General features: G+C 44.5%; 1 protein-coding gene across 1 annotated transcript in view; it reads left to right on the top strand.

Annotated features, from left to right (window-relative positions):
* Positions 1–2,995: 2,995 nt before the first annotated feature.
* Positions 2,996–26,838, top strand: part of CTC1 (CST telomere replication complex component 1) — a 29,149-nt gene continuing 5,306 nt past the window's right edge. The window contains exons 1-16 of the mRNA XM_066617734.1: positions 2,996–3,211; positions 6,495–6,744; positions 8,003–8,202; positions 9,455–9,599; positions 10,797–11,099; positions 12,950–13,078; positions 14,039–14,262; positions 17,268–17,442; positions 17,522–17,725; positions 18,413–18,536; positions 21,203–21,317; positions 22,916–23,357; positions 24,665–24,754; positions 25,028–25,156; positions 25,728–25,792; positions 26,052–26,161. Of these exons, the coding sequence (XP_066473831.1) occupies positions 3,021–3,211; positions 6,495–6,744; positions 8,003–8,202; positions 9,455–9,599; positions 10,797–11,099; positions 12,950–13,078; positions 14,039–14,262; positions 17,268–17,442; positions 17,522–17,725; positions 18,413–18,536; positions 21,203–21,317; positions 22,916–23,357; positions 24,665–24,754; positions 25,028–25,156; positions 25,728–25,792; positions 26,052–26,161 (2,896 nt within the window). The 5' untranslated portion in view covers positions 2,996–3,020. The remainder of the gene's footprint in view (positions 3,212–6,494; positions 6,745–8,002; positions 8,203–9,454; positions 9,600–10,796; positions 11,100–12,949; positions 13,079–14,038; positions 14,263–17,267; positions 17,443–17,521; positions 17,726–18,412; positions 18,537–21,202; positions 21,318–22,915; positions 23,358–24,664; positions 24,755–25,027; positions 25,157–25,727; positions 25,793–26,051; positions 26,162–26,838) is intronic.

Below are 26,838 nucleotides of genomic sequence, written 5' to 3'. Positions count from 1 at the left end.
GGCAGCAGCATGTCATTACGTCTCCCACTACAGTACAAGTAAAGACAGGAGTTAATGCTCTTTCATGTTCTGTTGTGTGGGAGAAACATGAACACATACAAACAGTTCATAGTTATATATTGTCTCCATATTGCAAATGGGACAGAGAGCTTCGACTGAGAGTAGCTTATAGCAACCCTGTAATGTAGTCCATTGTTATTATCCTCTCATTGTGTGTGTATGAAATTGCAGTACATAGTTAGAGGGGGTGCAAAAGACTAACAGCCCAATCCTATCCACACTTTCCTGGGAGTAAGCCCCATTGAGGACATGCATAGGATTGGGCTGTAAGTTTTGCATGGCACCTTACTGCAGTGTCCAAGTGGCCTCTCCTCTACTGCAAAAAGCATTTGCTCTAGCTGCCCAGAATAGCTCCAAGAGGGAGGGGCTCCTTGCAAGCTGTGGTGAGATGCCATGCTAAACTTAGTGGTTTGCACCCCACTCTAGCTACGCTACTGAAAAACAGTTAGAGCAACCATGCAGTGTAATTCTGTGTTCACTTTTCCCATATAGTAGGAAGTGTAATGAGCTATCCTGAGACAACAGTGGATAAATCTAATGTAGTTAGATTTCTAATGTAGTTAGATTTATGGTCCAATCCTAATTATAGGAAGCACCAGATGTGTTCCACCACTGCTAGCTGCACAGGTTGCTGGCACACGAGAAGGAAGGCCAGAGCTTTCAGGCAAATGCCAGCAGAGTGACAGAGGACTGCCAGAACAGATAAGCCCTGCATAGGGGGCAGAATAGGGCAGGGAAGATGTGGAGGGGGTTGAACATGATGGGAAAGGCAAAACGGGGAAGAGATGGGGTGGGATGAGCAGATTGGGCCCAGGACAGGGGCGGGTTTGGTGGCGGTCACTGAATCCAAACCCCCTTCCTGGTTCTGATCCTCCTGCATGGATCAACTTGCACTTGAGCAAGTGATATTGCTGGTGCAGGTTCATGTTGACCCATGACTGCTGAGGCTTACAAATGTCCCCTTACCCTGAGGAGACCCAATGCTGCCAAAAATACCCTGTGGGATGCAAAAGGCAAAGCCAGAGCGTGGCCTGGGTCACTGCAAGCAGCAAGCAGTTGACTTCATGCCCCAATGGACAATAGATACCTACCTATGTTTGTGCAGGGGGTGGAAAGCGGTGGTGACAGGGGTGGGGAGAAGGGTGGATTGGGAAGGCAGCGGTTGGATATCACTGGAACAGGTCTGAGTAAAACCAGTGGGTGGTATAGGTTTACCCCTATATGGCCCTGAGGAGGCCTCTGAATGCAGCAGGTGCCACTGCAACATAGGGAGTTGTAGGGTCCAATCCTATCCAATTTTCCAGTGCCAGTGCAGTTGTGTCAGTGAGGCATGCACTGCATCCTATGGTAGGGAGGCAGTCACAGAGGCTTCCTCAAGGTATGGAAACATTTGTTCCTTTACCTTGGGGCTGAATTGTGGCTCCACCAGTGCTGGAAAGTTGGGTCAGATTGGGCCCTGTAGTGGATTGGGCTGGCAGTCTAGTGCTTATTTGCACACAGAAGCTGTGAGAACTATTGGCTTGTATACATACACTAATAGCACAAGCCTGGTCATGTCTGCTCTGAAGCCCCACTCAGTTCATTGGGACTTACTCCTGTGTGTAGGATTGCAGCCTAAAATGTTTACCCCCCCTTCCCCCCAAAAACCATATTTTGCACATGCAACAAGACCTAAAGAATTATTCAGTTCCTGTGGAGTAATTTAGAGCCCAAGCCTATGCATGTCTACTCAGAAGTAAGTCCCATTATAGCCAAGGGGGCTTACTCCCTGGTGAGTGCGGATAGGATTGCAGCCCTGCTCAATGAGGATTGGTTCAGTGGTTAGTTTCTCTGTGTGATGATACATGCAATTCATAGAATCAGAGTTGCTAACTCGTGGGAAATCTCAGCCAGGTCTTCCTCCCCCGCCCTGTTCACCTCAGTCGTCTTTATTGGTGTATTTCGTCAGGCACCCAAAACACCTTTGCCCTGCCACGTGAGTTCCTTTTCCAAGTGCTGCGCGAACCTGCGGAAAATACCGAAACGATGAGTTGGATGGCAGAGCAATCCTGCCAAGCAAAACAAGGATCAAACCATGTCGCCCAGATTGTGCAATCACACAATCACAAAGTATCACAACGACGTCAGGAAAAAGTTATTTTCCTTCCATCCACACAAAGATGAACATTTCTTGGAGGGAGGGGTGTCTCCTGAACCTTGCAGCAGTGGCGTAGCTAGAGAGGACTGCAACGCACTAAGTTTTGCAGGGAGCCTCACCGCAGGGTGCAAACGGCCCTTCTCCCTCTCCTTAGCAGCCATTCCTGGCGGGGGGAGGAGCAAAACGGAGGCGAATTGCTCCCCCCGCCCGGAATGGCTCTGAAAGGGGGGAGGGGCCGCTTGCACCCTGCGGTGAGGCTCCCTACTTTGCATCCCCTCTAGCTACGCCACTGCCTTGCAGTGACTTTTTGTTGCAGGGCGAACTAGACGCTTTTTATCCAGTCACAGCCCACTAAGAGAAGTCCCAGTATTTTCCGTCGATTTTCAAAGGCAGCTCCCACTCCCGAGATATGCATGCCCAAATGTGCACATGCATGGATGCATGCATGCCCCAAATCTGCACATGGGTGGATGCATGCATGCTCCAATGTGCACCTGCATGGATGCATGCATGCCCCCAAATCTGCACATGGGTGGGTCGGTGGATGCATGCATGCATGCTCCAAATGTGCACATGTATGGATGCATGCTCCAATGTGCACATGCATGGCTGCATGCATGCCCCAAATCTGCACATGCAGCATGGATGCATGCATAAATAAAGCAACCGAACCCGGAATGTGCACCTCCACACAACGCTCCTAACTCTAGTATTGTTGTACTTCTCCATTTCCTATAGGTGGCCTTTGCTTCCATCCCCGGAAGAGAGGAAAAAAACGGCAGAGTTCCATCCCCGGTGCAAACCATAGTCGAGGCTTGAGGCTATGGATCTGCTCCCGGCGGGTGCTGCTGGCTCCGTGAGCGACCCCTTCTCGGACCAGTGGCAGCGCGAGGCCCGGGACTTCGCCCGCCGGGTGCTTTGCAGGGCTGGAGGGAGCGACGAGGATGCCGCCTGGCAGGGCTTGAAGCGTGTTCTGAGCCAGTGCAGTGGTGAGGACCTGCCGCTGGGTTATAGGTGAGACAGACAGGGACCTGCATGTCTGCCCATGTATCTGCTCAATCTCTCCTTTCTCCCATCCTTCCTGTCTGCTAAAGAGAGCAAAGCATCTTGAGCTCGCCTTTGGTAAAGCCATGTACGTACAGCAGTGTGGTTCCTAAACTTCTGAGCACCAGGACCCTCTTTTCAAAACAACGCTCTGTCGGGACCCACCTAGCTTTACAAAACTTCTTAAAAAGGAGATCTAGAAAATTTTTATTTATAAGTAATTATAATAACCAGAAAGAAAGACCCACAAACATCTCCCTATATTTATGCAAGTTTGCAAACTGCAGGAGCTGAGTTCTTATATTGAAGTTAGCAGCTACAGTATCTGATTTTTGATCAGCTTCAGTGCTTGAGGAAATTAGTTAACCAATCTCTCTATCACCCATTGACAATCCACCACAAATCAGGTCACCACCCACAAGTAGTCCCAACCCAGTTTGGGAACCACTGATATGCAGTATAGGCAGCTTCTGTCTCTTTCATCTGCTGACCTCAGAAAATGAAGCACACTTAACTACACATCCTGCAAGGATCCTGAGGTGCAGCATGGAGACTCTAGTACACGAAAACTCTAGTTTGAGACAACATTCACAACATTCACAAATGCAGAGCACACTAACCATCTATCTGGGTTATTCTATCTGGGTGGTTGCCACTTGGTGGTTAGAGTGTGCTCCGCATTTCTCACCTTTTGTCCCCTGCTGTCAGGGCCTCTGAAAGAGATTTTATCAGGGGGTACAAAGTTTCTTTTGGGCCCCTTTCCAAGGGGGGGGGGGGCAACAGCCAGAATAGTCTTTGGACCCCAGGTCTACCAGGCTTCCAATACGGAGCCCAGGTCTACCTGCCCAGGTGGTGTTAGCAGCTAGATACAATAATACAGAAAACCAAACACCACTGTGAAGTGTCTCTGAAATCTTTTAAATATAGGAAATAATTGCAGAAAATGAGCATCGTCATATTTAGACTCATACTAGAATGGAAAGTGTCCTGTTTATACCAAAACGTACTACTGCAGCAGCTGTAGTCCTGGAGCTGTGTCCCTGAGCTCCTGTACACTCCTTCATGGTAAACGGATCCACAAGCCAAAGAGCTCCTGTAGCAGGTCGGTTTCCTCCCAGATATGACACCAGTAACAGTGGTGACCCTGGGCAACTTCACTCCCATGGCCACGACCACAGAGTGCACCTCCCAGGCTAGCACCTGCCCCTTCCCCCCCCCCCCCCGAAGCTGATGCACCCCCTTGCTTACCTGGGCACTCTGGAGCTTTGTGCAGCATCACAGAACACTCAGAAAGCCTTCTGAGCCTCTGACGGGCCCTTAAGCTTTATTCCCAGAAAACCAGAAGTACTGTTTAAAGGGCCTTCTGATGGCTCAGAAGGCTTTCTGAGTGCTCCGGGACGCCACATGCTTCTTCACCTGAATCACCACCCAGTACCACATGGGGTCTTCTTCTGGCTCTAATACCAGGGACACCACTGACCAGGAATGTATGCATTCCTGGACCCGTGTAATGTGGCAGGGTTTTTGAATAGCCCCCTACATTCAGCTCTTGGAATTGCTTTATCAAATTACTGGTGAGTCAGAAAGGATTCTGGAGGCTTCTGTAGTGGTATGTAAATAAATATGTGATCTACTATGTAAATAAATGTATGGATCTAGGTGGGTGGTGATATGAGCCATCCTGACACACAATTAAAAAGACATTGCTCCATGAGGAAAATCCTAAAACAATTGCACACAGAGGATGTTGCCCAATAGATTAGTTCAGAATGTTACTGTGGAAACCAGATAAAAGGCAGGACTAACTTCACAATGTAGATGCACAAGACACACTTCTCAGTGGATACAAGCAGGATACAGTGGTGACATTGAAAGATTGAGAAACTGAACCCTGATCAAAATGGAGGGCTGTAGGTTACAAACATGAGGAATACACTGAATGGTTGCATTTACTGGAGGCACTACAAAATGCATACAAAGCAGGAGGTGCTTGGAATGTTAGCATATTCATATTGGAAGCAGGAGGTTGCATAGAAGGGCTAACCTCCTTATCCCACGTTGTGTTGACCTGAATTTCAAGAAAAGCAATGTTCCTGGTTCATTTGAGACAGAGGAATCCACAGCACAGTAGTCCATGATACAATTCAGGATTGGCAAGAGTTGGTATGGGTAGGCAAGGTTGGTCTGGATGGTGTTGCCTGGCTTTGGATGTATGCATAGTCCATAATTAAATATGAGAGCACAACACAGTAGAAAATCAGGGAAAATACGAGGAAAAATATTACTATTAATATAGTCACCGTGGTAGGCGGTGTGAATGGGCAATCCCTTTTTTCTAGTTATTAAAGAGGGAGGAGTAGTTAGGTTCTGTATAGATTTCAAGGTTACCATTTCAGGGTGGTTACCTGTTTTGAAGGTGTACTGTTAATTCTTTGCCGCATATGGATGACATATTTGCAACTCTCTCAGGAGATAAGTGATTCAGCAGGATTGATTTGTCACAGACTTACTTGCAGATGGAAGATTTGGTATACCTCACCATCAATACTTCAAAAGGATTGTATCAATTTAACAGACTAGTGTTTGATACAACATCAGCTCCTGCTCTGGCAAAGGGCAGTGGATCAAGTTGTGCAAGGTATTCCAAGAACACAGAAGGGAATGTGATGAGGAGCATCTGAAAATCCTGCAAACTGTATTGAAATGTTTAGTAGAATAAGGACTATGAGCTATCTGCACAAAAAAAATGAATGTTAAATAGCATACTATGGGCAAATTATAGATGCCCAAGGCTTATAGAAGTCTCTAGAGACAATGAATGCAGTTCTGGAAGTCCCACAGCCTAAAGTTCTGGCTAAACTTCAATCATTCTTTAAGTTTCTTAATTACTGTAGCTCAGCGGTTCCCAAACTTACCGTGGTCGTGGTACCCTGTGGTGACGATGCCCTGTTGTGGTGGTGCCATTGCCTGGCTCTACATGGTGCCTCAATCTTGAATCGTGTGCTTGAACCATTCACTAAAGAAGCTATGCTGTACCCCCAAAACTATAGTCAGCTGGGCACAACCAATGCCATTTTTTGTTTCAGCATCTGAAATATACCCAAGAATAGGCCTAACTTTGAAGACAACAAAATATGTGTTGACCTATGATGTTGATTGCTATATATATACATCTTTGTTTTCCTACTTGGAAAATTAAACATTTGGTTTATCCCTTCAAATCAAATAACCAAATTATTTTTTTTTCCCCTAGCCTTATCTCCATCTCAGATCTTCAGTCCCAGCAACATTTGCCTTGCTGCAGTCATCTAACCTGGAGTTCTGATGAATTCAGACAGTGGGCTTCTCAGCATGAGGGTGTTTTGCTGAACCAAAACATTTTGCAGGAAACTCGCTTGATACTCTGTGGCTACTTGACCGATGAAGGACTGGGAGAGGAGAAAGAGAAGTTGGTAAATGGCAGTTTGTATGTGCAAGACAACACTGGCATACTGCCTTGTGAGGTATGGCATCCTGTTCTTCCTATGTATCACCTTTTGGAGGAGCACTGTAGCTATCAGAAGAGGTGAACTTATAAGATGAAGTTTGTGGACCTTCAAAACTCTCCTCACGTTATGTGCTATGACCATCTCTAGCTAGATACCCATTAGCAGAATATAATGATTGTTTCCTGGGGCTGTTCAGGAGCAATCTGATCCAAGGCTCTAGCGGTCTCTTCATACCAGAGGGTGTCTAGAGCATCAGATCAGTCACCAGCCTTGGAAATAGGAAAATTCCCCAGAACCCTTAGGAAACCATTCAGATCTATCAGTCTGCGGGGGAAACTATATCGTTTGGGCCCCCCGTTTTGTTGGGGCGATTAACAGTTGCCAGTCTAAAGCTCACTAGATAGTGATCTGTCCATGAAAAGGAGAGATCTTGGTCTCCTCTATAGTCAGATCATTATCTCATCTTGGTTTTCTTATTGAGCCAAGATGGCTCCTTGGAGTCAAGGAGCTACAGGAAATTAAAAAACTTTGCTGACACCTAGAATGATGTTGGAGGAAAACTCAAAGTGTCCATTTTAGGGCCTCTTCTGTGGCAGTGAAGGCAATAAAGAAGGCATTCATTTCATCTGCAAAAAGCTGCCCAGCAGAGCTTTTTCAAGTTGTTTGCAATCTGCTCCACTTGGTTTCCCCAGCAAATGAGATGGAGTGCTTGTTTGAGCATTGCAATGAGTTTGCAAGACACTTTGCTAAGAAAATAAATTGTATTCATCACAAATTGAACTCTGACTCTGCTGATCCAGTAGCTGTCCCTACCCCAACCCCACAATTAGGGGCTCTTTTCAAGTTATCAAGGAAGCTGCTGCTGATTAAAATGATTGGTTAGGCATTCATTTTGAGCAACTTATGATTAAAGAAATTGAACACAGGTTATAGAGAATTTAACCAATTAAACCATGGGTCACCCTAGCTGTTGACCTACTGTGGGAATTGGACAAGGAGTGCGTTCGTTGAACCTCTTGGCAGGTTCAGTACTATCAACCATGATGTCCTCCTTGATTATCTTACTGGATTGGACTCGGGGCACTGTTTTAAATTTTCAAAACAGGTCTTTTTGGCACTATTTTGGACCCTCTTGGGGAGGGTTAGGCAAAAATTCAATGGCAGGGTGAAGAGACAGATCACAATTGTCAGAAGTACATGATGCACTGATTTCAAAGAGAGGTCTTTCATGTAGGTCTACCTTTACAGATATTTTTTTTCTCTTTTGGTTTAGCTCCTGTGTTTTAAGCTTGAGTGGCTGGGATGTCTCTTGCTGTTCCCAAGTTGGTCATATATCCCTCACGCAGGCAAGCGCCCAGCTGGATATGTGGAAATCCTAGCAGATCCAGTTCAGGTGATGCCTGGTCCAGAGAAGATTTTTGATATCCTTCCTGTCTTTTACCCAGGACAAGCTACTCAGCTGCTCAGAGTGAGGTAAAGGCTTCAGTCAAATATTTGCAGTTGCCACGATTATTGCCCTGAAATCCATCTTCCACTGAGGGAGCAAAAATTGTCTGAGGAAATGAATGCACATGTGCTACTTTCTCCTTGCTACTTGCTACATGTGCACGGCCCTATTGGAGTATTATGTTACTTGGCTAAAAGTAAAGATTGAAATTGTTTCTTCAGTCTCTTTCTATAGTTCACTTTTTCCTAGAAGTCTTTGTTTAATTCTCATTCCTCTTAATTCTCATTCCTCACTGAAACTAAGTTGGAGTATTGGTAACTAACAAATGTTTTGTCCATTTACATAGGAACATAAGAAGAGTCCTGTTGGATCAGGCCAAAGGCCATTTAGTATCTTCCTGTATCTCATAGTGGCCCACTAAATGCCCCAAGGAGCACACAAGACAACAGACACAACCTGCGTCCCGGTGCCCTCCCCTGCATCTGGCAATCAGAGGCAGCCTGCCTCTACAACCAAGAGCTTGCACATACCTGCTATGACTTGTAACCCATAATGAATATTTCCTCCAGAAATTTGTCCAATCCCCTCTTAGGCATCTAGGCAAAATGCCATCACTATTTCCTGTGGCAAAAAGTTCCACAAGTTAATTACACGCTCGGTAAAGAAATAATTTCTTCTGTCTGTCCTAACTCTCGCAACACTCAACTTTCGTGGAGTTCCCCTGGTTCTCGTGTTATGTGAGAGGGAAAAGGGCGCCTCTCTATCCACTCTGTCCATCCCCTGCATGATTTTGTAAATCATGTCCACCCTCAGGCACCTCTTGCCTAAGTCTTTCTTTCCTGCTTTTTAAGGTGGCAAGCTTCTCAGGACAAGGACCTATTTTTTGTAGAACTGTAAAGCACCATGTGCACTAATATTGCATTTTTACCTAATGTTGTTTTGCAATAGGTATTGCACAATTTATTCACAAATGTCCTATTGTGTACAATTTTAAGATTTTAAGCAAATACCTTTAATTGAAATTCTCTGAAATGCAGCTGAAAACACCTTTGATAGTCAAGTAATATGTAACTCTAAATCCCAGTGAAAAAGTGTGAATTCTGCAGTAATAGGGACACTAGGGACAAATAATAGGGACACTAGGGGCAAAGCTGGTGCCTTTATGCCCTGCTTATGGGATTCCCAGAAGTGTTTGGTTGACTCCTATTGGAAACAGAATCCTGGACTAGATGGATCCTTGTTCTGCTTCATCAAGGCTCTTATGTTTTTTTCCTTTAGGGCTCAGTGTAAGAAGACAACAAAACTGAATGTGGCAGGTGAGCTGTGTAGGCTGAGCACTGTTCTCTACATCCACAGCAAGACATTCTTCTTCCTCTTCCTGAAGTGCTTTAGCTCACCTTCCTGTGTCCCAGTACTAGTGCAGGTTAGTTTCTGGGGCAAAAATTCACCTGTTGGATCTGGGCAAAGTTTATTTTTAAAGTCAGAACTATATGGTATTTTCATATTTTCAAATTCATTTTGGCCCAAATCCTAATCAGTTTTCCAGCACTGACATTGCTGAAACAATGGGGCAGGTAGTTGGGTGGCAGTCATGGAGGCCTCCTCAAGGTAATGGAATGTTTGTTTCCTTATCTCAGAGCTGCATTGCCCTTACCTCAGTACTGGAAAGTTTGGTTAGGATTGCGCCCTTTGTTTCTCAGAGTTTGAGAAATGCAGTTGCATACAAGGTCTGTGTCATCAGGTAAAGCTACATATTGATGCAGGCATCTTAGGGATGATGGACAGAGCAGAGCAACTCTGCCTGCCTTGCCCCAGCAAACATTGCACTGTCGTCCCAGCAGTCAGCTTGACTCAACAGGCCCTTGCAATACCTAATCAACAAGCACCAGTGGGCAGCTGAAAGCCAGCCATGGCACAGCTGAGTGGGGTACACATCAACAGAGCTGAGTATCAGCCTACAAAAGGAACTCTGAGGGAGATAAGCAGGAGAGAGAGAGAGAGAGAGGGAGAGGGAGAGGGAGAGGGAGAGGGAGGGCAGGGGCATGTAGAGCAATGAAGTACAGGGAGGGGAGAGGGAGTGAGTGAAAGGAAAGAGAAGAAGGGAGCAAAGCCTCAGGAAGGAGGGCAGGGAAGAGAGGGTTCAACTGAGACACAAGGGAAAGGAACAGAAGGGAGGAGAGACCCCAGTTGAATGAAAGGTGGGAAGGAAGAGGAAATCCCACAAGATGGAAGGGAACCCCTGGGAACCTCATTAGTACTGTCCCTTTTTGGACACGCGCACGGGAAGAGGACAGTTGGCTTAGGTCTGCCCCCACCCCAAGCTAGTTGTGGTCAATTATGAGTGCTCCATCCTCCAACAGAAGCAGACCAATGGAGGAGACACTTCTGATGTTGGGACTTTTGGGGACACTACTGATGCTGCACACTTCACTGTACGATAATCCTGAACTAGACAATGACTGAAGAGTCTGGGTCTTTCTGAGAGGAAGTGGGGGAAGTTGGGGGAAGTGGGGGCTGACACAACAGATAGTCTTACACTTCTTCAGGTACATTCTGACTAGCTTTGTGGCAGATGTTGATATAAAAACATTTCTTTTGAGTGCCAATTTTTCTATCCTAGAAGACTCCCCAGTTGGTTTGGCATCATGCACTACAGCTGGGGCATAAGTATGTGCTGACTGCACTGAGGGTATCTTGCCTCAAAGCTTCTGGACGGAGGGTATTCACAACCAGCTCTTCCTCACGCCTTCTGCCTTACCATTTGGAACAAGTGATGGAGCAGCTACTGGACAGTACTTCAGAGCCAAATCCAGTTGTCCCTGCTTCCTCTGTGGATTGCATGGAGCTTAACAGCTCCTTGGAGCTGCCAGAAGAAGAGGAGAGGCAGGTTACAGTTAGGAAGTCCAAAGTGGTGTCCTACATAGTAAGTACATAATGTCTCTGCTGAAGAGAGAACCTTACTCTGAACTTTGTCTCCAAAGGTTTGGGTTTCTGAAAGCAACTCAAATTATGTTACCTTTTATTTTTTGAATATTGTGTTTATTCAGAATGCTTTACAATATGCAGTGCTGATATATGTGCCATCAATACAGACAAAGGATAGTACGGTTACTGGATGCGCTCTGATACATGTGTAACATGCATACCCAGTGGATTTGAATGTATTTGCAGGGAACTTGGTGTAGTGGCTTGTAATGCACCTTAATGGATTGCATTGAATAAGAATGAGAAAGACCAAGATGCGGATATACCACAGCACAGTTTATTTTATTATAAAAATTTATATCCCGCCTTTCCCATGCCCATGGTTGGCAACCTTCAGTCTCGAAAGACTATGGTATAAGCCTTACAGCACCCAGTATTCCCAGGCGGTCTCCCATCCAAGTACTAACCAGGCCTGCCCAAAATCCAAGCAAATGCCCAAAGCGGCTTACAGAGCTCCATAATAAATGTACAATAGATCATAACAATAAGAGGGGGGAAAAAAACATTTAACAAGTCATTAAAACATTAAGGCTGTGATCCTATTCACACTTTCCTGGGAGTAAGCCCTATTGACTATAATGAGACTTACTTCTGAGTAGACGTGCATAGAATTGGGCTGTAATTTTAACAGTTAAACACTAAAACATTAAAAAAAGCATTAAAAACAAAGCAAAAACAAACGCAAATTGTCAAGCCGTTGTAAACATCTGAAGTGGAGGACAGACAGGGAGAGGGACTAGGAAATGAATGGGGAGAAAAGTGAAAGCGCAGTGATTGTGCTGCACTTTTGGTGTTGCGGAAGTGAAGCGTGATCGCTCCACTTTCACTTTTTATGCTGCAGGGAGCCCTGCAGACACTCACACAGGGCACCCCGCACCCCTGACAAGCTGCTGCAGGGACTGGTGAGTGCATCCCAGTCCTTGCAGCCCCCTTAGCGACACGATCCTGGGGATTACATCGCTGCCTCCCCCCTGCCCTTGCCCCTTAAGGGGAAAGTGACCAGGGCACTCTGGCTGGGGTGTTACAATGCCCCAGTTTGAAAAGCCCTGGCCTAATGGCATAGTGGCTGTTTGGCCATTGAAGGGTCTTGGGGTGCTTGACATAGCACAAACAGGTACCTCTTGAACAGGCCATTTGTTGTTGTGTCACACCCAGGAAATGGTGTGGCTGGTGACTTTTAATTTGCTTAGGAGACCTGTGTCCTGATTAACCTAAGACTCTTGATTAAACTGTCAGTGAAATTCTTCAGGGAAGCCATGGGCGTGTCTTTTGTGACTATAAATGCCTTGTTTATCGAAGTCAGGAAGCTTCCAGGATGTAGCATTGTTCTTAAGTTTGACTAGGATGGTCTTTTAGCAAGATGCAGCTGAAGGTGGAATTTTCCAAAGGAAAGATTCTTGGAAGCTATTGAGGACTCTGTGTGTGTGTGTGTGTGTGTGTGTGTTGGTTCAGTGCAACAACATTTGACCTTTTTACCCAAAAGCCAGTGGAACCTGTTGCTGTCTTGCCTTCAGTCTGGGTAAAATCAACATGAGACTGACCCGGGTCACATTTTCTGGACATGCACCCAACACCAATGATATACATATTAATTTTCATCAAGTGAAGTGTATGTCTCACATGCAGCATACAAAACTGAAACAAGAATAGCTAGAAAGATGTAACCTGTTGGTACCAGCAAGATGCCTGTCATTGGAGGAAACAAATGTTTGGATTCCACAATCTCAATTCATACCACAACTCTTACATTATTATATATACAAAGAGATATATTTATTTCTTTTCTAGGGCACAATCACCCAAGTGCTAAACACCCATGCTGGCCTCTATGAGCTGGATAAGAAGTTCACTTTGTGTCTTGGTTATCAGCAGTTGTTGAATTCTGGCCGAGGGCTTCGACCAGGAACACGTGTGGAGGTGAGGTGATTAGAAGTGGACATGGAATTACCATCTCTCCCAATCTCTGTGGATAAATATTGTGTGAAAGTAGAGCTGTTGTCTTTAAGGATACTGGTATAGTTAGTGCCACACCCAAACTGCAACACAGTCATGAAAGAGGTCTGCATCTGATTTATGGAAATGGATGAGTGTTTGGGGGATGTAGGGAAAACCATTTTGTGTAGCTCAAATTGTTTTCTGAGTGACTCTAAAAATCTACATTTATTTAAAATATTTATATCCTGCAACATTCCGTCCCACTTAAAGGGGCATCAGAATAGCTAACAACTAATACTGTATAGACCATCTATTTTAAATATTACAAAAAAATATTAAAAATGCAATTAATAATGCCAATAAAGTGTAATGCCAACAAAGACATCAAGAAGCAAAAAATGAAATGCAAGAATTCAGAGTCAGAACAGGGAGCATAAACAAAAACTGAGAGCAACAGAGCAGAATAAAGAAGGGGTAGATGAAACAAATGTGCGTTTGCTCCCCTTCTTAAAAACGGATACTGGTTTGACCAGCCAGACCTCCTGGGATGAAATTTGATAACCTAGGTGCCACTACTGAGAGCTCCGTCTCTCAGTTGGCATCTTCATCAACTTTTATATCAATAGGTGATAGAATATGGAGCAGGGCCTTTATTACAAATCCAGTGCATGGGCAGATATGTGTGAGAGAAAGTGGTACTTCATGTAAAGTCCTAAACCATATGGGCTTTAAAGGTAAAAGCCCACATTCCAAATTGGACCTGGAAATGTAATGGAAACCAGCACAGATGGAAAAAGCACTGGCCAGACCAGCAGGCTCCAGAAAAAAAACTGGACTATTTCATTTTATAAGATGAAACCATTTGGTCTTTGTATGGGAGCCTTGGGGAGGTTTAAGAAATTCACCATTTCCTTTCTGTTAATTTGTGTGCTTGTATCTTAGCTGCAAGATGTCCACCTTATACAGAAGCCCCTGGCTATCTTCCCCTTTGTTCTTGGAGCTTGTCTGCGCAGCGCCGTCGTGATAAAGAGTTTTTCCAGACACAGCACATTACACCAGCCTATTGCTTCATTTGGAAATATTTATGTACAACTGCTCTTGCGTTATAATTTAAACCTGCCACTCTATTTATGGATGGTAAGCGTGTTAGAGACATTTGAGCTGAGGTGAGTACTATCAGAATGATGGCACATGAAAATATGAAGCTGTACAGCTACACTTTCAGGCTGTTCCCTAACCCCCACTGTAGTTTTATGAAAACTGATCTGCTTTGGCCAATACTTCTGTGAGGAATGCTAGGAAAATAAGAATCTACCTATAGATCGCCTATAGATCGCCTATAGGTAGATCGCCTATAGTTCCTGAAATTTTTGCCAAGTAGTCAAGCTCCAATTATCACTTCCTCTTATCTCCGGGTCAATCAGAGGACAGAGCCTTTGAAAAGTTTCCTTTCTCAACAGGTGCCAAGTTTCTCAAGCAGCAGGCAGGCACAGCTCCTTAGAAGCAGTTTGTTAACCTTTTATTCTCCTGCTGCAGCATGGTTCTGCTTTGCAAATACTTGCAAAGCAGGTTTGTTTTTTGAAACACCAGGATGGGAATCCTCCTTTCCATCTGAAGCAGGCTACAATTCAATGCACCCTTACTTAAGAATAACACCCATGGAAAGCAGTGGGTCTACTTCTGAGTAAAAAGGGTTACAAATATATGCAGCTGCATCTCTCTGCTGTGAATTGAATTGCACACTCTCAGTTATGTGTTATGGGTTGTATGTTGTACGTAGAGCTTCTGGCTTAACACACCAGACACCTTAAAGTTGGATTTGATTCATGGTTCTCCTGCAGTGGTTCCCAACCTTTTTCACTTGCATATCCCTTGGCAGCCGATTTCCATAAATTGTACCCTTCATATTAGCAAAATGTTTGTAGTTAATAATACAAGCCCTCATCTCCTCTCTATGAAAGCCCAGACTTTATGTATTCATCACAGTGTATTCTCTTTTTCTCTGTTTGAAGAACAGAAGACTCTGCCTTTGCACCGTTTTGCACCAGAAGTGTGCTGAGAAATTCTGGGTGATTGATCACTTTCCATATTATGTTTCAGCCTTTTTACTGTGCTGGTTTTCAATCACTGTTTCATACATGAATTGATGACCAAAAACTAGCTATTGGTGGGGTTTTCACAGCCAGCTAGCTACCTCCCTTCCTGCCTTGCTGGTCCTTGCAAGGCATTCCTGTCTTGCAAGGCATTCTGGAGCATGACCTGCCTTTTCCCACCATTATTCCATTCTTTTTCCCTAAAGGTCCTGTTGAGTGTCCCTGGGAGTACATGAATACCAGGTTGGGAACCACTGTTTTACTGATATGTTGTTTACAGTGCACCTACTCTGATAGTGCTTACAAAAAGGTGATGAAGACCAGAATTTAAAAAGAATAAAAATGTATCTTATGATCTTTTACTATGTTTTTAATAAATCAGAGCCTACAGTTCTTAGGTAACAATTAGTGGTGGGTTATTTTTCAGGATCTGGCCTCGGGTAAAATCAGACAAAACTATAGTCAGACACCCCCCTAAGTTTAACCCCCGACTTATCCGAGGGTCATAGAAAATTCCATGATTGTTGACTCAAAACATGCCCTCGACTTACCTGTGGGATTGACTTATAGGCGTGTGTCTGCGGTAATTGCTTTCTTCTCTAACTGCTTACTCTCTTCCTCACCTTCATCCCACTTCCCAAAGACTAACAAATGAGGCAACACTTGATTAATCATAGATTTGAACTTTCTGGGATGTTTGTGGGTATCTTCTTAATCGCACAACTTCTAAAGTCCAGGATTCCAAGAAGAAAATGAATTCCTGAGCTTCTGGCCAGCTGCTTGTAAAAAAGGAAATTTACTGCACATTATTTCCTTTTTTACAAGTAGCTGGCCAGAAGCTCAGGAATATCTGGCATTTGTGGTATTGTAGGTTTTTTGGGGAATATCTTAAATTTCTTGATATTATAATGTAGCTGTCTGTTTCGCCGGGGATGCTGTCAATTTCACTTGGAATGCTGTTGTTGCTGTCACTTTCACTTGGAACTTTATCCATTTCATTGAGGAGCTGTCTGGAATGCTCTTGAGCAGGGGTGCCCAAACCCCGGCCCTGGGGTCACTTGCGGCCCTCAAGGCCTCTCAATGTGGCCCTCAGGGAGCCCCCAGTCTCCAATGAGCCTCTGGCCCTCCAGAGATTTTTTGGAGCCCACACTGGCCCGACGCAACTGCTCTCAGCGTGAGGGCAATTGTTTGACCTCTCACGTGAGCTGTGGGATGAGGGCTCCCTCCACTGCTTGTTGTTTCACGTCTGTGATGCAGTAGCAGCAGCAAATGAAAGGCTAGCCTTGCTTTGTGCAAGGCCTTTTATTGGCCTTGAGCTATTGCAAGACCTTCATTCATTCATATAAGTTCATCTTTAATATATTCATTTATGTAAACTTATGCAAATTTATTCAGATTTTAAATGTAAATTAATTCTTTTTTCCCCCCCGACACAGTGTCAGAGAGATGTGGCCCTCCTGCCAAAAACTTTGGATACCCCTGCTCTTGAGTGAGGTCTGTAGTTGTTAGCGGTATCGGCTGCATACTAGAAGTCTGAGGGCTGATCTGCTTGCTGAGCTGGTTTATACAGCTTTCTGGAACATCAAGTGCTGACTACCACAACTTTTTCTGAATCCAATTGTTTAAAATACGCACAACAGATTAAAAGTTTTTCAAAATCCCTAGACACAATCTATTAGGAATTTTGTGTAGAAGATATATTGAGATGATCTATGAATAGAGGTGTTTGAAAATGGTATTATTTAACTAACACAGAAGTAAGCCCATTGTGTTCAGTAAGGCTGTAATCTAACTCACTGGAAACAATCACCTCTATCTATGAGATGCTTTCAGTACTCAAGCCTAGAACAAAATCTAATGTAATTGAAGGCTTGTAACTCAGTAGTGTACAATCATTTCAGACTTAAATTTTGTGCATATATACAAGCACCTCATGTCTTACGTTATCTCAGTTTGCTCTATACTTTACTGATATTATTTATATCTATCTCTCCTTCTCCCGGTAGTGTTGTTCTGACATTTTTAATTAAAAGATTGTTTTAACTTTGAAAGACTGACACATCCATAATTTGTTCTAGGTTCTGTCGTTTCAGTCAGTGCCACCCTTCGTTGTTCAGCTCTCAACATCAGGCTCTGGAAAAAGCAGAAAAATTTATTGTTCCTATACTCAATTCCTTGGTACCACCCAGGAAACAAGCAAGAGACATTCATCAGGAGATCCTGGCAGAAAAGCATCGCTGTCCTCTAGAGCAGGTAATTTTTCTTTCCCATAGCATTAAGCTCCCATCTCCTAGCAGTACAATATCTTGAATTTCCTAAAACCCATTTCTAGTATCAGATTCTGGAACCGCCGTGTCAGATTCCATCTTTCTCCTTGCTGTATTCTGAGCTTGAGAAGAGGTGCTGGGAAAGCTTTGATCCATTACAGCAGCTGAGCTCAACTTCTGACATCCACAATCTAGGAGTCCAGGAGCTGAATCGCAGCTTGGCTTGGTCCTACTGCATTTTATCTGCTGAAAACTTTCAACCTCGGTTGGTAAGTATCAAATTCCTCTTCTTTGAGATTGAAAGGAAGAATGATTGATTTTATTTTGTGTTGAAGATTTACCTGACTTTTGATCAAATTATCCTCAAGGCAGCTTATGATAGATTGCAGTGATTCTTTGTGGGAGGGCGGGACCCCCACCCTGGAAGTTCTCGTAAAAATGCCCAGATGTCAAAGTTCATGGAGGAGCAGGAATTCCTCAGTGGGCTGCACCTGCGGCTCAGTTGCTGACCTCACATTATGTTCTATGGGGCAAATGCCCTGGGTGTGAGGCTGTAGGACCCTGCGGAAGCCTCTTTGAGGCTCCTGACAGGGTTGGAGACTGTGCCTCCGGTTTCCTGGAAGCACAGTTTATAGTGTCGAGGAACCTCAGAGAGGCTTCCCTGATGCAGCCTTTGGTTGCGTGAGGCTCCGTGAGGCTCAGGTGACGGTGGGGGGGCCCATCGTGGACCTTTTCCCCAGGACACAGCACTGGGGATGTCCACCACTGCTGCTGCTGCTTTTGTCACACTTGCCCCCCACCTTTTACACATACTTGCAAAATTCTTGTGATTTGGGTTTTCCAGCTGTAGAAACAGTATAGCGAGGCATCTGTTAATCATTAGCCATTTGAGTTCTTTTGTGTTGAAAAAGACAAGTCAATGTTCTTCACTTACCTTTAATTTTTATTTTTTGCAGGTGTTGCTTGGAGTCCTGGAGTGCTCTAGTAGTGGCTGCCTCCAGTTACAAGATGCAAGTAAAACACTGCCTTGTGTAATTTTCCACAGGGATGGCAGGTTGTTTGCTGATACCTCTCTAATAGGTATGTCCCAAATTAATTCTGTTGTGGCATCTCATTGGGAGAGAGGTGGAATGAGGGTTTATCCGGCTGTTGTTTAATTTTTGTGACTTACATGCTGAAAGCTATAGAGGACATAATTTCTTCAAGATAAGTCAGAGGGCAGTCATCCTTCAGAGGTGAGTCGTCCCGTTCAGTGGTGTCATTAAGGTTAGCATCACCCAGTATGGGAGGCCAGCACATCAAACCATGATAGACCTCCCCCAATGCAGTGGGTGAGGCAATGCCCTGGGTGGTGGGTGTGGTGATGCACCATTGCCCCCCCTTGCTGTTTTTTTTGGCTATAGCTTTTGATAGAATAGAGATATTTAACGCGGTTTAATTGCATTCTGCATGAAATTACACATCAAAAGGTATGTAATATAATGGTATTATTCAAAAATACCAAGATTAAAAAATTTTTGGCTAGTAGTGGTGTCACCCCACTGTACATGTCACCCAGTGCAACCTCTACCCCCCCATGCCCCCTAATGATACCACTGATTCCATTTAACCAAGAGGCAGGGCCAAAACTTCTGTAGGAGGGGGTCCCCGCACCAGCCCTACTTCACAGCTAAGAAGCAGAGTTTCAGCAGAGCTACATTTCCCTCCCACCCACCCACCCTCCCAGCATCCTAGAGGGACAAAGTGCTAAATAATAATTGTTATTCTCAAACCATTTTTGTAACCCATTTTGAGCTCTTAGAACAGGGGTAAACTCATTTCATACAAAGGGCCGAATAGCATTCATGATGCCTGCTGAGGGCCGGAAGTGATGTCATTAGGCAAGAAGTGATGTCATTAAACAGGTCATGACCAAAAATAAGCATTTTTTTCTCGCTTAGGAACTCATTAGCTGCAAATGACAAAAGAGAAAGTACTCAAACCTTGACATATTTCAAGATATGGGAGAGCCCAATTTTCATGTGGGCTACTTTTTCAGGAGTAATCTCAGCACTGCTCAGTGCCTGAGGGCTGGATAAGAAGCTTCCATGGGCCGCATCTGGCCCCTGGGCCTTATGTTTGACACACCTGTCTTAGAAGAACAATCTAAAAATTTAAGTAAATAAAAAGAGATGGAAAACAGGCTTGCAAATCTCTCAGTCTTTTCTGATGTATCACCACATTTCCAATCATACCCCTGAATTTTCCAATAGCAAGAATTCTATTATTTTGTTGCCTGGGGGGCAGGTAATATCAATCAGGGCACAATCCAGATGGTGCCCTAGGCCAGCACAAATCACCTGCACTGACTTCCAAGTGCCATAAGGCACTTTTGTGCCACCTCAGGTGTCGGGTGTCTGAATCCGGCCCTGCTTCACCAATGGATAGGTGAGTTTATGCTGGCCTACCTCAGCTGGTGCAGAGGTTTGGGGAGGGCCGGGGGAGGGCAAGACGTGTGCGTTCTGGGGTGGGTGTAGGATGGGTGATGGGCAGGCCACTGGGAGGACCGGGCCTGGGAGGGGGAGGTGGAAGCAGCATCTGGTACTTAAGCCAGATCCTAAACCCCCTCCCAAGCAGCCTGGCCTTACACCAGGCTGCTTGGATCTGTGTCACCTCTTTAGGTGGTGCATATCCGAGTGGCTCATAAGGGAAGCTGCCGTGCAACAAGGGGTAAGGAAAATGAATTCCCTTAACTCCAAGTTGGGCTGCAACTTGACCCAACCCTGCTCTGGCCTAACTGCTCCAGGGCATGTTAGGATAAACTTTCTACCTCATATTCACAGTAGGAAAGACTGCATATGTTAGTGCAATGGGGCCACTTCCTGAGTCATCATATTTGGGCAGTATTTGGGAATATTTGGGATAGTTGGTATCCAGTAAATTCTTCTACTCCCACCTTCTCCCTGTTGTGTTTATTGGTCTTTTCCCAGACACCACCTCCATCAGGGCAGATATCACACCTTAGACCTGTCCAGACCCAGTCTGATGGCCTATTCCATTGATGAGGTCTGTGGTCAACTGTACCCAACCTGCCTACTGTGGCTGTCCCCCCCCCCCATTGCCCAGTAAGCGTTCCATGGCTCACTGTTGAGGAGGGATGAAGCAAAGCAGAACTCTTCTCTTTCTTCTCTGTCCAGCTTTTTTACCCCTCTGGGCAGGAGAGAGTTCTGTCCTGAAAAGTTGGGCACAGGATGGAGCAAATGTCTTCTTTTGGCCACTTGTGGATGTGCAGCTGTGGGAAGCCCACTGAGGACTTGTGCCAAAAGCACCCCCAGGTTACTGCCATCCCTGGCTGTGGTAATTGGCCATTACTGAGCTCAAAGTCTGTGCTACCAGCTTTTCAATTTTGAAACTGACATGTTGCTTGATTATTTGTCTCCAGTAAACTGAGCTGTCTAGTGGCCTGTAGAATGTGTCAAGTAAGTAGAAGGAGAATGCATAGAAAATCCAGATTCTCCAGTTCCCCCCCCCCAAGGAATTTATGGTTGATATTAGACAGAAATGGGATGGGTACGTTTGTAGGGATTGAGGACTGGATCAAGAAGAGTATGGTGACTTGGTAAACTGAAACTGGGGCAGAAGGTAAGAAAGATTTGGCTAAAGAGGGTCTTAAGAGGGATTTGACCTTCTGCATGGCCTTCATACAGTGTTTTTTTTTTAGTGATCTTTGCTTCACTATTGATTTAGTTTCTCATTTTTGTTTGCAGGGTGCCTTCTGGAAATAGAAATATTCCAACTTGTAATGGAGCGATTTCTTCAAAGTGAATTTCCTTCTTGGCAGCAACTGGTGACACAGAAGCATGTCAAGGAGAAGAAAACAAGGCAAGTCCCCTCTCCTTTCTGTGGTAGAGGCAAAATTCTGAGTTCAGAAGGGTTAAGAACAATTTCAGAGTCTGAGAACGGATCAGCGACAGCAAAAATAAAGCAATATTTTAAATGCGTGGCTCTTACCATTGTTTGGTTTTCTTAACTAAGCTGGTCTCCATCCACTTTCTAACAGCCCAGCCCAACCCAATCCACACCTTCCTGGGAGTAAGTCCCATTGACTCTAATGGGACTTAGTTCTGAGTAGACATGCGTAGGATTGGGCTGTAAATTCTCAAGTACAAAAGCCATTATGTAGTATGCTTGATATCGTGTAGTTTTGGCCATAATCCTAACATAATCTCAAATGTTTTGATACCCTGACTTAAATTCCAGGAAGCAATTCCATAGTTCCATAGTATCCATAGTTCATATTATGACTCTGTCAATATGTACGGCAAGAAAACAGTCCAGAATGCATTTTCTGGTAACAAATATAGGCATAATGCAGAACTATCAGTGTGGAACTATCACTTCTTGTAATCTACGATTTTGTGCCTCTGCTAAAGGAGCCGAGCAATGCATTTGCCTTTTCTTGCAGCCAACTCATGTTCGACTTTTGACCCACTAAGGCTTGCAATCCTATACATATTTACCTGGAAGTCCCATTTAATTTAGTGGGGTTTACTTCTGATAAAGCATGTGTAGGATTGTGCTGTTAGACACCTGGATTTTTTTTTACACATTCTGTTGCTAAGCCAGGTGTCCCTCATCCTGTACCTGGGCCTTTAATTTTTTTTGTCCCTATGTGCAGGACTTTGTATTTGACTCTGTGGAACTCCCGTTTGTTGGCATGGGCCTTGTCATTGAGCTTGTCAAGGTCATTTTGAATCTGGAATTTTTCCTCCAGGATGATAGCCATCCCCTCCATCGGTCGGGGGTCACCTGCAGATTTGATAGGTTTTGGCAGAGCTTTACACTCTCCCCATCCTCAATCCACCTTCCTATGTCCACACTAACTTACACCAGTGATATCACTGCTGCAGGACTGAGTAAACCCACCGGGCAAGCGGGGGCTTACCCCGGGGCAAGGGAACAAATATTCCAGAGGCTGAAACTCCCCCACAAAGTGTAGCAGATGCCCTGTGGGCACTGCTGCATTGCCATGCAAGGAGTTGCAGTGGATTCGGCTACCCATGTTATAGATCTTAAAAAATTGACGTTAATTGTTTTTGAAAGGTACTGCATTCTTGAGCTATTTTATGGGTGCTTACATATCACTCCCATTGAAAAGGGACTTCTTTCCTATTGATGCCAGTGTAGGATCTACTCCTTGTGAATGTCTTCCATTGCTGGCTATGGCAACAAAAGTCTGAATCCACACAGTCACTTACTGGGTAGTTCTATGTCTGTCTTCTGAATAGCCTTGGCCAGTAGCTTCTGTTCGTTTCTCATGTGGACCTCTCTGCTTTGACTTTAATTTTAATTACGTGCATCCACACACATGCACACACTCTGAAGCCTGATCCTTCAGCTACATTTATTTTTCTATGAAGTATCTCTCATTAGGCTGTTGCTCTACTCCTGTCACTTTTCTGCTCTCCTTCTCATTCTAGGTTTTATGCGCAGTTCTATTTTGAAGATGTGAAGATTCTTCATGCTCCTGAAAAGAGATTCCCCACAAGTCCCACAATCGGCAAAGAGACCTCTTCTGGAATAAGGAGCAATTGCATCTCAGTGCCTGAGCTGAAATGCTCAGGAGGAAAAGGATCAAATCTGAGAAAAACAAGATCAGATACTAACAGTCCTGAATGTTCCAAGGGCAGAGCTGAGGAAGCCAGCTTTGTGTCCCGTCTGTTTTGGGTGTCCCACAAAGAGGGACTAATGCGGCGCAACTATCAACAGATTTCTGAAGGCAAAGACAAAGATGGTCAGGCAACACAGCTTTGCTTTCAGGCCTTAGTGCAATGGATGGGTAAAGCTGAGCTTGGAGAAATCGGAGGCCAGGAGGAACTTAAGATCTCTGCTCCTGGAGAGACCAGTGAAGCCCAGCAGAAAGTAAGAGGGAAAGGTGCAGAAGGAGTGGGGAGGTGGCTAGCAATAGGCAGTCATACTTGTCTTTTCCAGTAGCATGGGTGCGTGTTGTTCCTCTGCAAACTGTAGCTGGTGATGGAATGAGATATGTATGCAGAAGGGATTTTTTCCAACATCCTTGTTGCTAAACCTTAGAGTCCATCCTCTTTCAGGGAGGGGAGGGGTTTTCTTTCACTGAGCCATCCTCCTGCTTGGAGGCTGGCTTCCCTGAGTTGTGCCAGTACCTTCTCTCTATGTGCTTGGGAGCCCTCAACCGTCTGTCTACCCTCATCATGGGCTTCTAAAGGGCTTCTGAGTTTTCCCTGGTTCCTGAACAAAATGCGCTTTCCTCCACGCATCTCAAGAAATCCCGGATCAAGTATCCCTGTTGTCTCTATACATAAAAGGTTTATGGAAAGTCTAATTAAAAGGAAAGGGGAAAAACAACCAAATTAGGAAGGGAAAAAAAAGTAAGGAGAACTGAATTTGGCAGAAAAGGTGTTAGTTAACCTGCAAACCCACAGATCAGTGAAAATAATACTGACCACCAGAAGATAGCACAGAAGCACGGCAGAATCTCACACTTGTGTTGTAATTCAGGGCTGTGCCCGTGAAGTTCAATTTACTTTATAACACTACAGCAAATGTAGTACCCCTCCCACATTCACAGTGAGTGGTCTGTGAATGTGGGGGGAAAGAATGGGGGGAATGTGGCTATCATCCCAGTAACCAGTGAGTGGTCTGTGGTGGTCTCGCCCCTGACTGACCAGAGAAAGAAGTGAGCAAGCTTCCAGCCAGTAACTGTTTTTGTTCCTCAGCTGGAATAACTAGTCTGTCCCTCTTTGATTAGAGGAATGCCAGCTGCTTGGTCACTTGCTCCAACTCCTTGAAACCAGCTTGGCTGGTTGTAATTTGCATCTCAGCCCTGAATCAGATTTGCATTCTCCTCTCTTGTCTGGCAGCTTCTGTAAGAGTTGACAGAAAAGCTGCAGAGGGAAAGGGTGACAGTGCCCCAAATCGTGAGGATCACTCAGAAATACATGCAAAATGTATTGATTTTATGGCAGCTGGGTTGTTTCCCGAGATAACTGACTGCTTTCTGTATTGCTTCTCTATTTCTTTATGCACTTCTGTGTCTGATGCTGCTTTTTATTTTATTTTTTGCTCCTGACAAAAAATTAATGCCATCAGGGAAGGCTTTCCATTTATCCTGAGTGTGCTTTTCCTTTCACCTTTATTGCAGAAATAGACTTTTCTCTGTTAAGTGGCCTCTTATGTTGCATTCAATTCAGGTGTTGCTGCTCTTTCTGGGGAAGTCACTTCGATGGTTCCCGCTCCTGCACCCACTCCAGCTGTACCACCTTATCATACCTCTGTGCTCGGTAAGGATGAAATACAGCTGTAGCTCCAGCTCATTTTTAGCAGCAGTACAAAAAATACTGTTTAGGATCTGGGTGGGAAGGAATACAATGAAATCCGGTCAAGGTCATGTTGGTGGGTGGCTTATTGCTCCCCCGCCCCGAAGTTGATGTTTAGCCTGGTCTGGATGGACCTTGAATTGCATGTCAAAGTAGCTATATGTACATAAGCTTTTCTTGCCTTGAGTAATGTCTTGTTTTTCTATTCTGTTACACATTTCCAATGCTATTTCTCAGGACTTAGATGTGTTTGACAGACTGTGCTTCTCACAAGCACCAGAAAACTTTTCAAAAATGTTGAGCTCTTCCATGTTCCTGCCTGTCCCAGATTCTGGTCACCTGCACCATGTGAACCAGCCTTCCCAGGTAGCTATGTTTTCATTAAGTTTCTGCAGGTTCCTGTCCCAGGCGAGTCCCTTCAGTAGCAATTATTGTGCTTGTTTAGCTTTAATTTATATGACTTAGGCTGCAATCCTAACCACACTTTTCTGAGAGTAAGCCCCATTGAACAAAATAGGACTTACTTCTAAGTAGACCTGGTTAGGATTGTACCCATAGTGATTCTGTTGGACGATCCACGTTCAAATCCCTACTCAGCCAAGAAGCTTCCTGGGTGACCTAGGGACAGTCGCAATCTCTCAACCTATCCTACCTCACAGGGTTGTGAGGATCAGAGTAGCTACAGAGTAGCAGAGTATGTTCCCTGAGCTCCATGGAGGAAGGTGGTATAATAAGTGAAAGAGTAAATAAACAAAAACTGTGAACTAAGGATGGAGTTCTAGCATGGCATGGATGAGTGTGAGCAGTTTAACTAGCAGGGAAACCAGGCCAGAGGACTTAGATGTACCAAAGACAAGTGAGAACATGTGTGAACAGAGGTTTGGAAGAAAAGTGGAGAGTGCTTTAAGTAAAAAATGTTTGGTTTTTTTTTTTCCAGCTAGCTTCCACCACGGCAGGGATGGAACAAGAACTATTCTCCATTGCAGAGGTACTTAGTCCTAGGTAGGCTGAACTTTACTCTGTTCTGTTTTGCTAAGAAGGTGGTAATAGTGGAGAAAGTGTGCAGTGAAAGCTATTTTACTTTTTTTTTTAAATGTAAGCCTCTTTGAGCTTTTTAAAGTCAACACACAAATGTAAATAGCTGCCTATGCATAACATAAGCTTGAAAGCAATGTGCAAGCATCTTTGGGTTGAGAAGCTGGTGATGTTTTCTCAAATGTTTTGAGGATGTGATACAACTCTTTTCATTCCCTCTTGTCAGTTTCACAAGATCCTTGGTGTCTTTTTCTGGAGAAATAGTGGAGAGGACTATGTGTGAATCTGTCATTGGAAAGAAGCAGATTACAGATTGCTCTGTCCAGCTGCTGAAAGGTGAGAACCTGGAAGCTACTTGAAGCAGGATGATTCTGGGTGGTCTTATGGGCATAGTGTTGGGCAAGGGGTCTTGATCCATTCTTCTGTGGGATATGTGTTTGATGTCAAGATCAAACCTGTAGGACCTGTAGAGTTCAAGTAAGTGAATTTCTCAGAATTCTGTTACAAAGTCTGAAAATTCTGTTCCTTTATAAAATGAAGACAATTTGCCTAACACCCAAGACATTTGGAATGAAGAATGTATCTTCTGCAGGGCATAATTTGACCACATGTCAGAACTTCCTGACAAAAAGTGGCAGAGTTTTAGTCGTTTTAAAATTTGCTATGAATCGGACATCTCACCCTGTTTGCGACTGCAGCCTAGTGAAACTCACTCAGAGATGTGTGTATCACAACGTTTTGTATCCTATTGAACATTGATATTTCCTTGAAGCTAACTTCAGTGTTGCCCCCAAATTGAGAACTGGTGTTGTAAGAGAGCACAGTTTGTGAGAGTGTAGAACATGCCATGTTTACATGGCATGGGAATTAAGGTGAGCACCATTTCCATGCTTTATGGTGCATGGATAGATTTCTAAACACCTCAACACTTTTCTCCCAACTCTTTGTGAGCACCTTAACTCTTCTGTACCTAGAATACATATGCAGCCTGGCAATGCTGGAGAGAATTATTC

Source organism: Tiliqua scincoides, chromosome 2 (genome assembly GCF_035046505.1).
Source record: "Tiliqua scincoides isolate rTilSci1 chromosome 2, rTilSci1.hap2, whole genome shotgun sequence".
Lineage (NCBI taxonomy): Eukaryota > Metazoa > Chordata > Lepidosauria > Squamata > Scincidae > Tiliqua > Tiliqua scincoides.
The sequence above is the reverse complement of the archived record's forward strand: the minus strand, read 5'-3'. Positions and strand labels throughout refer to the sequence as shown.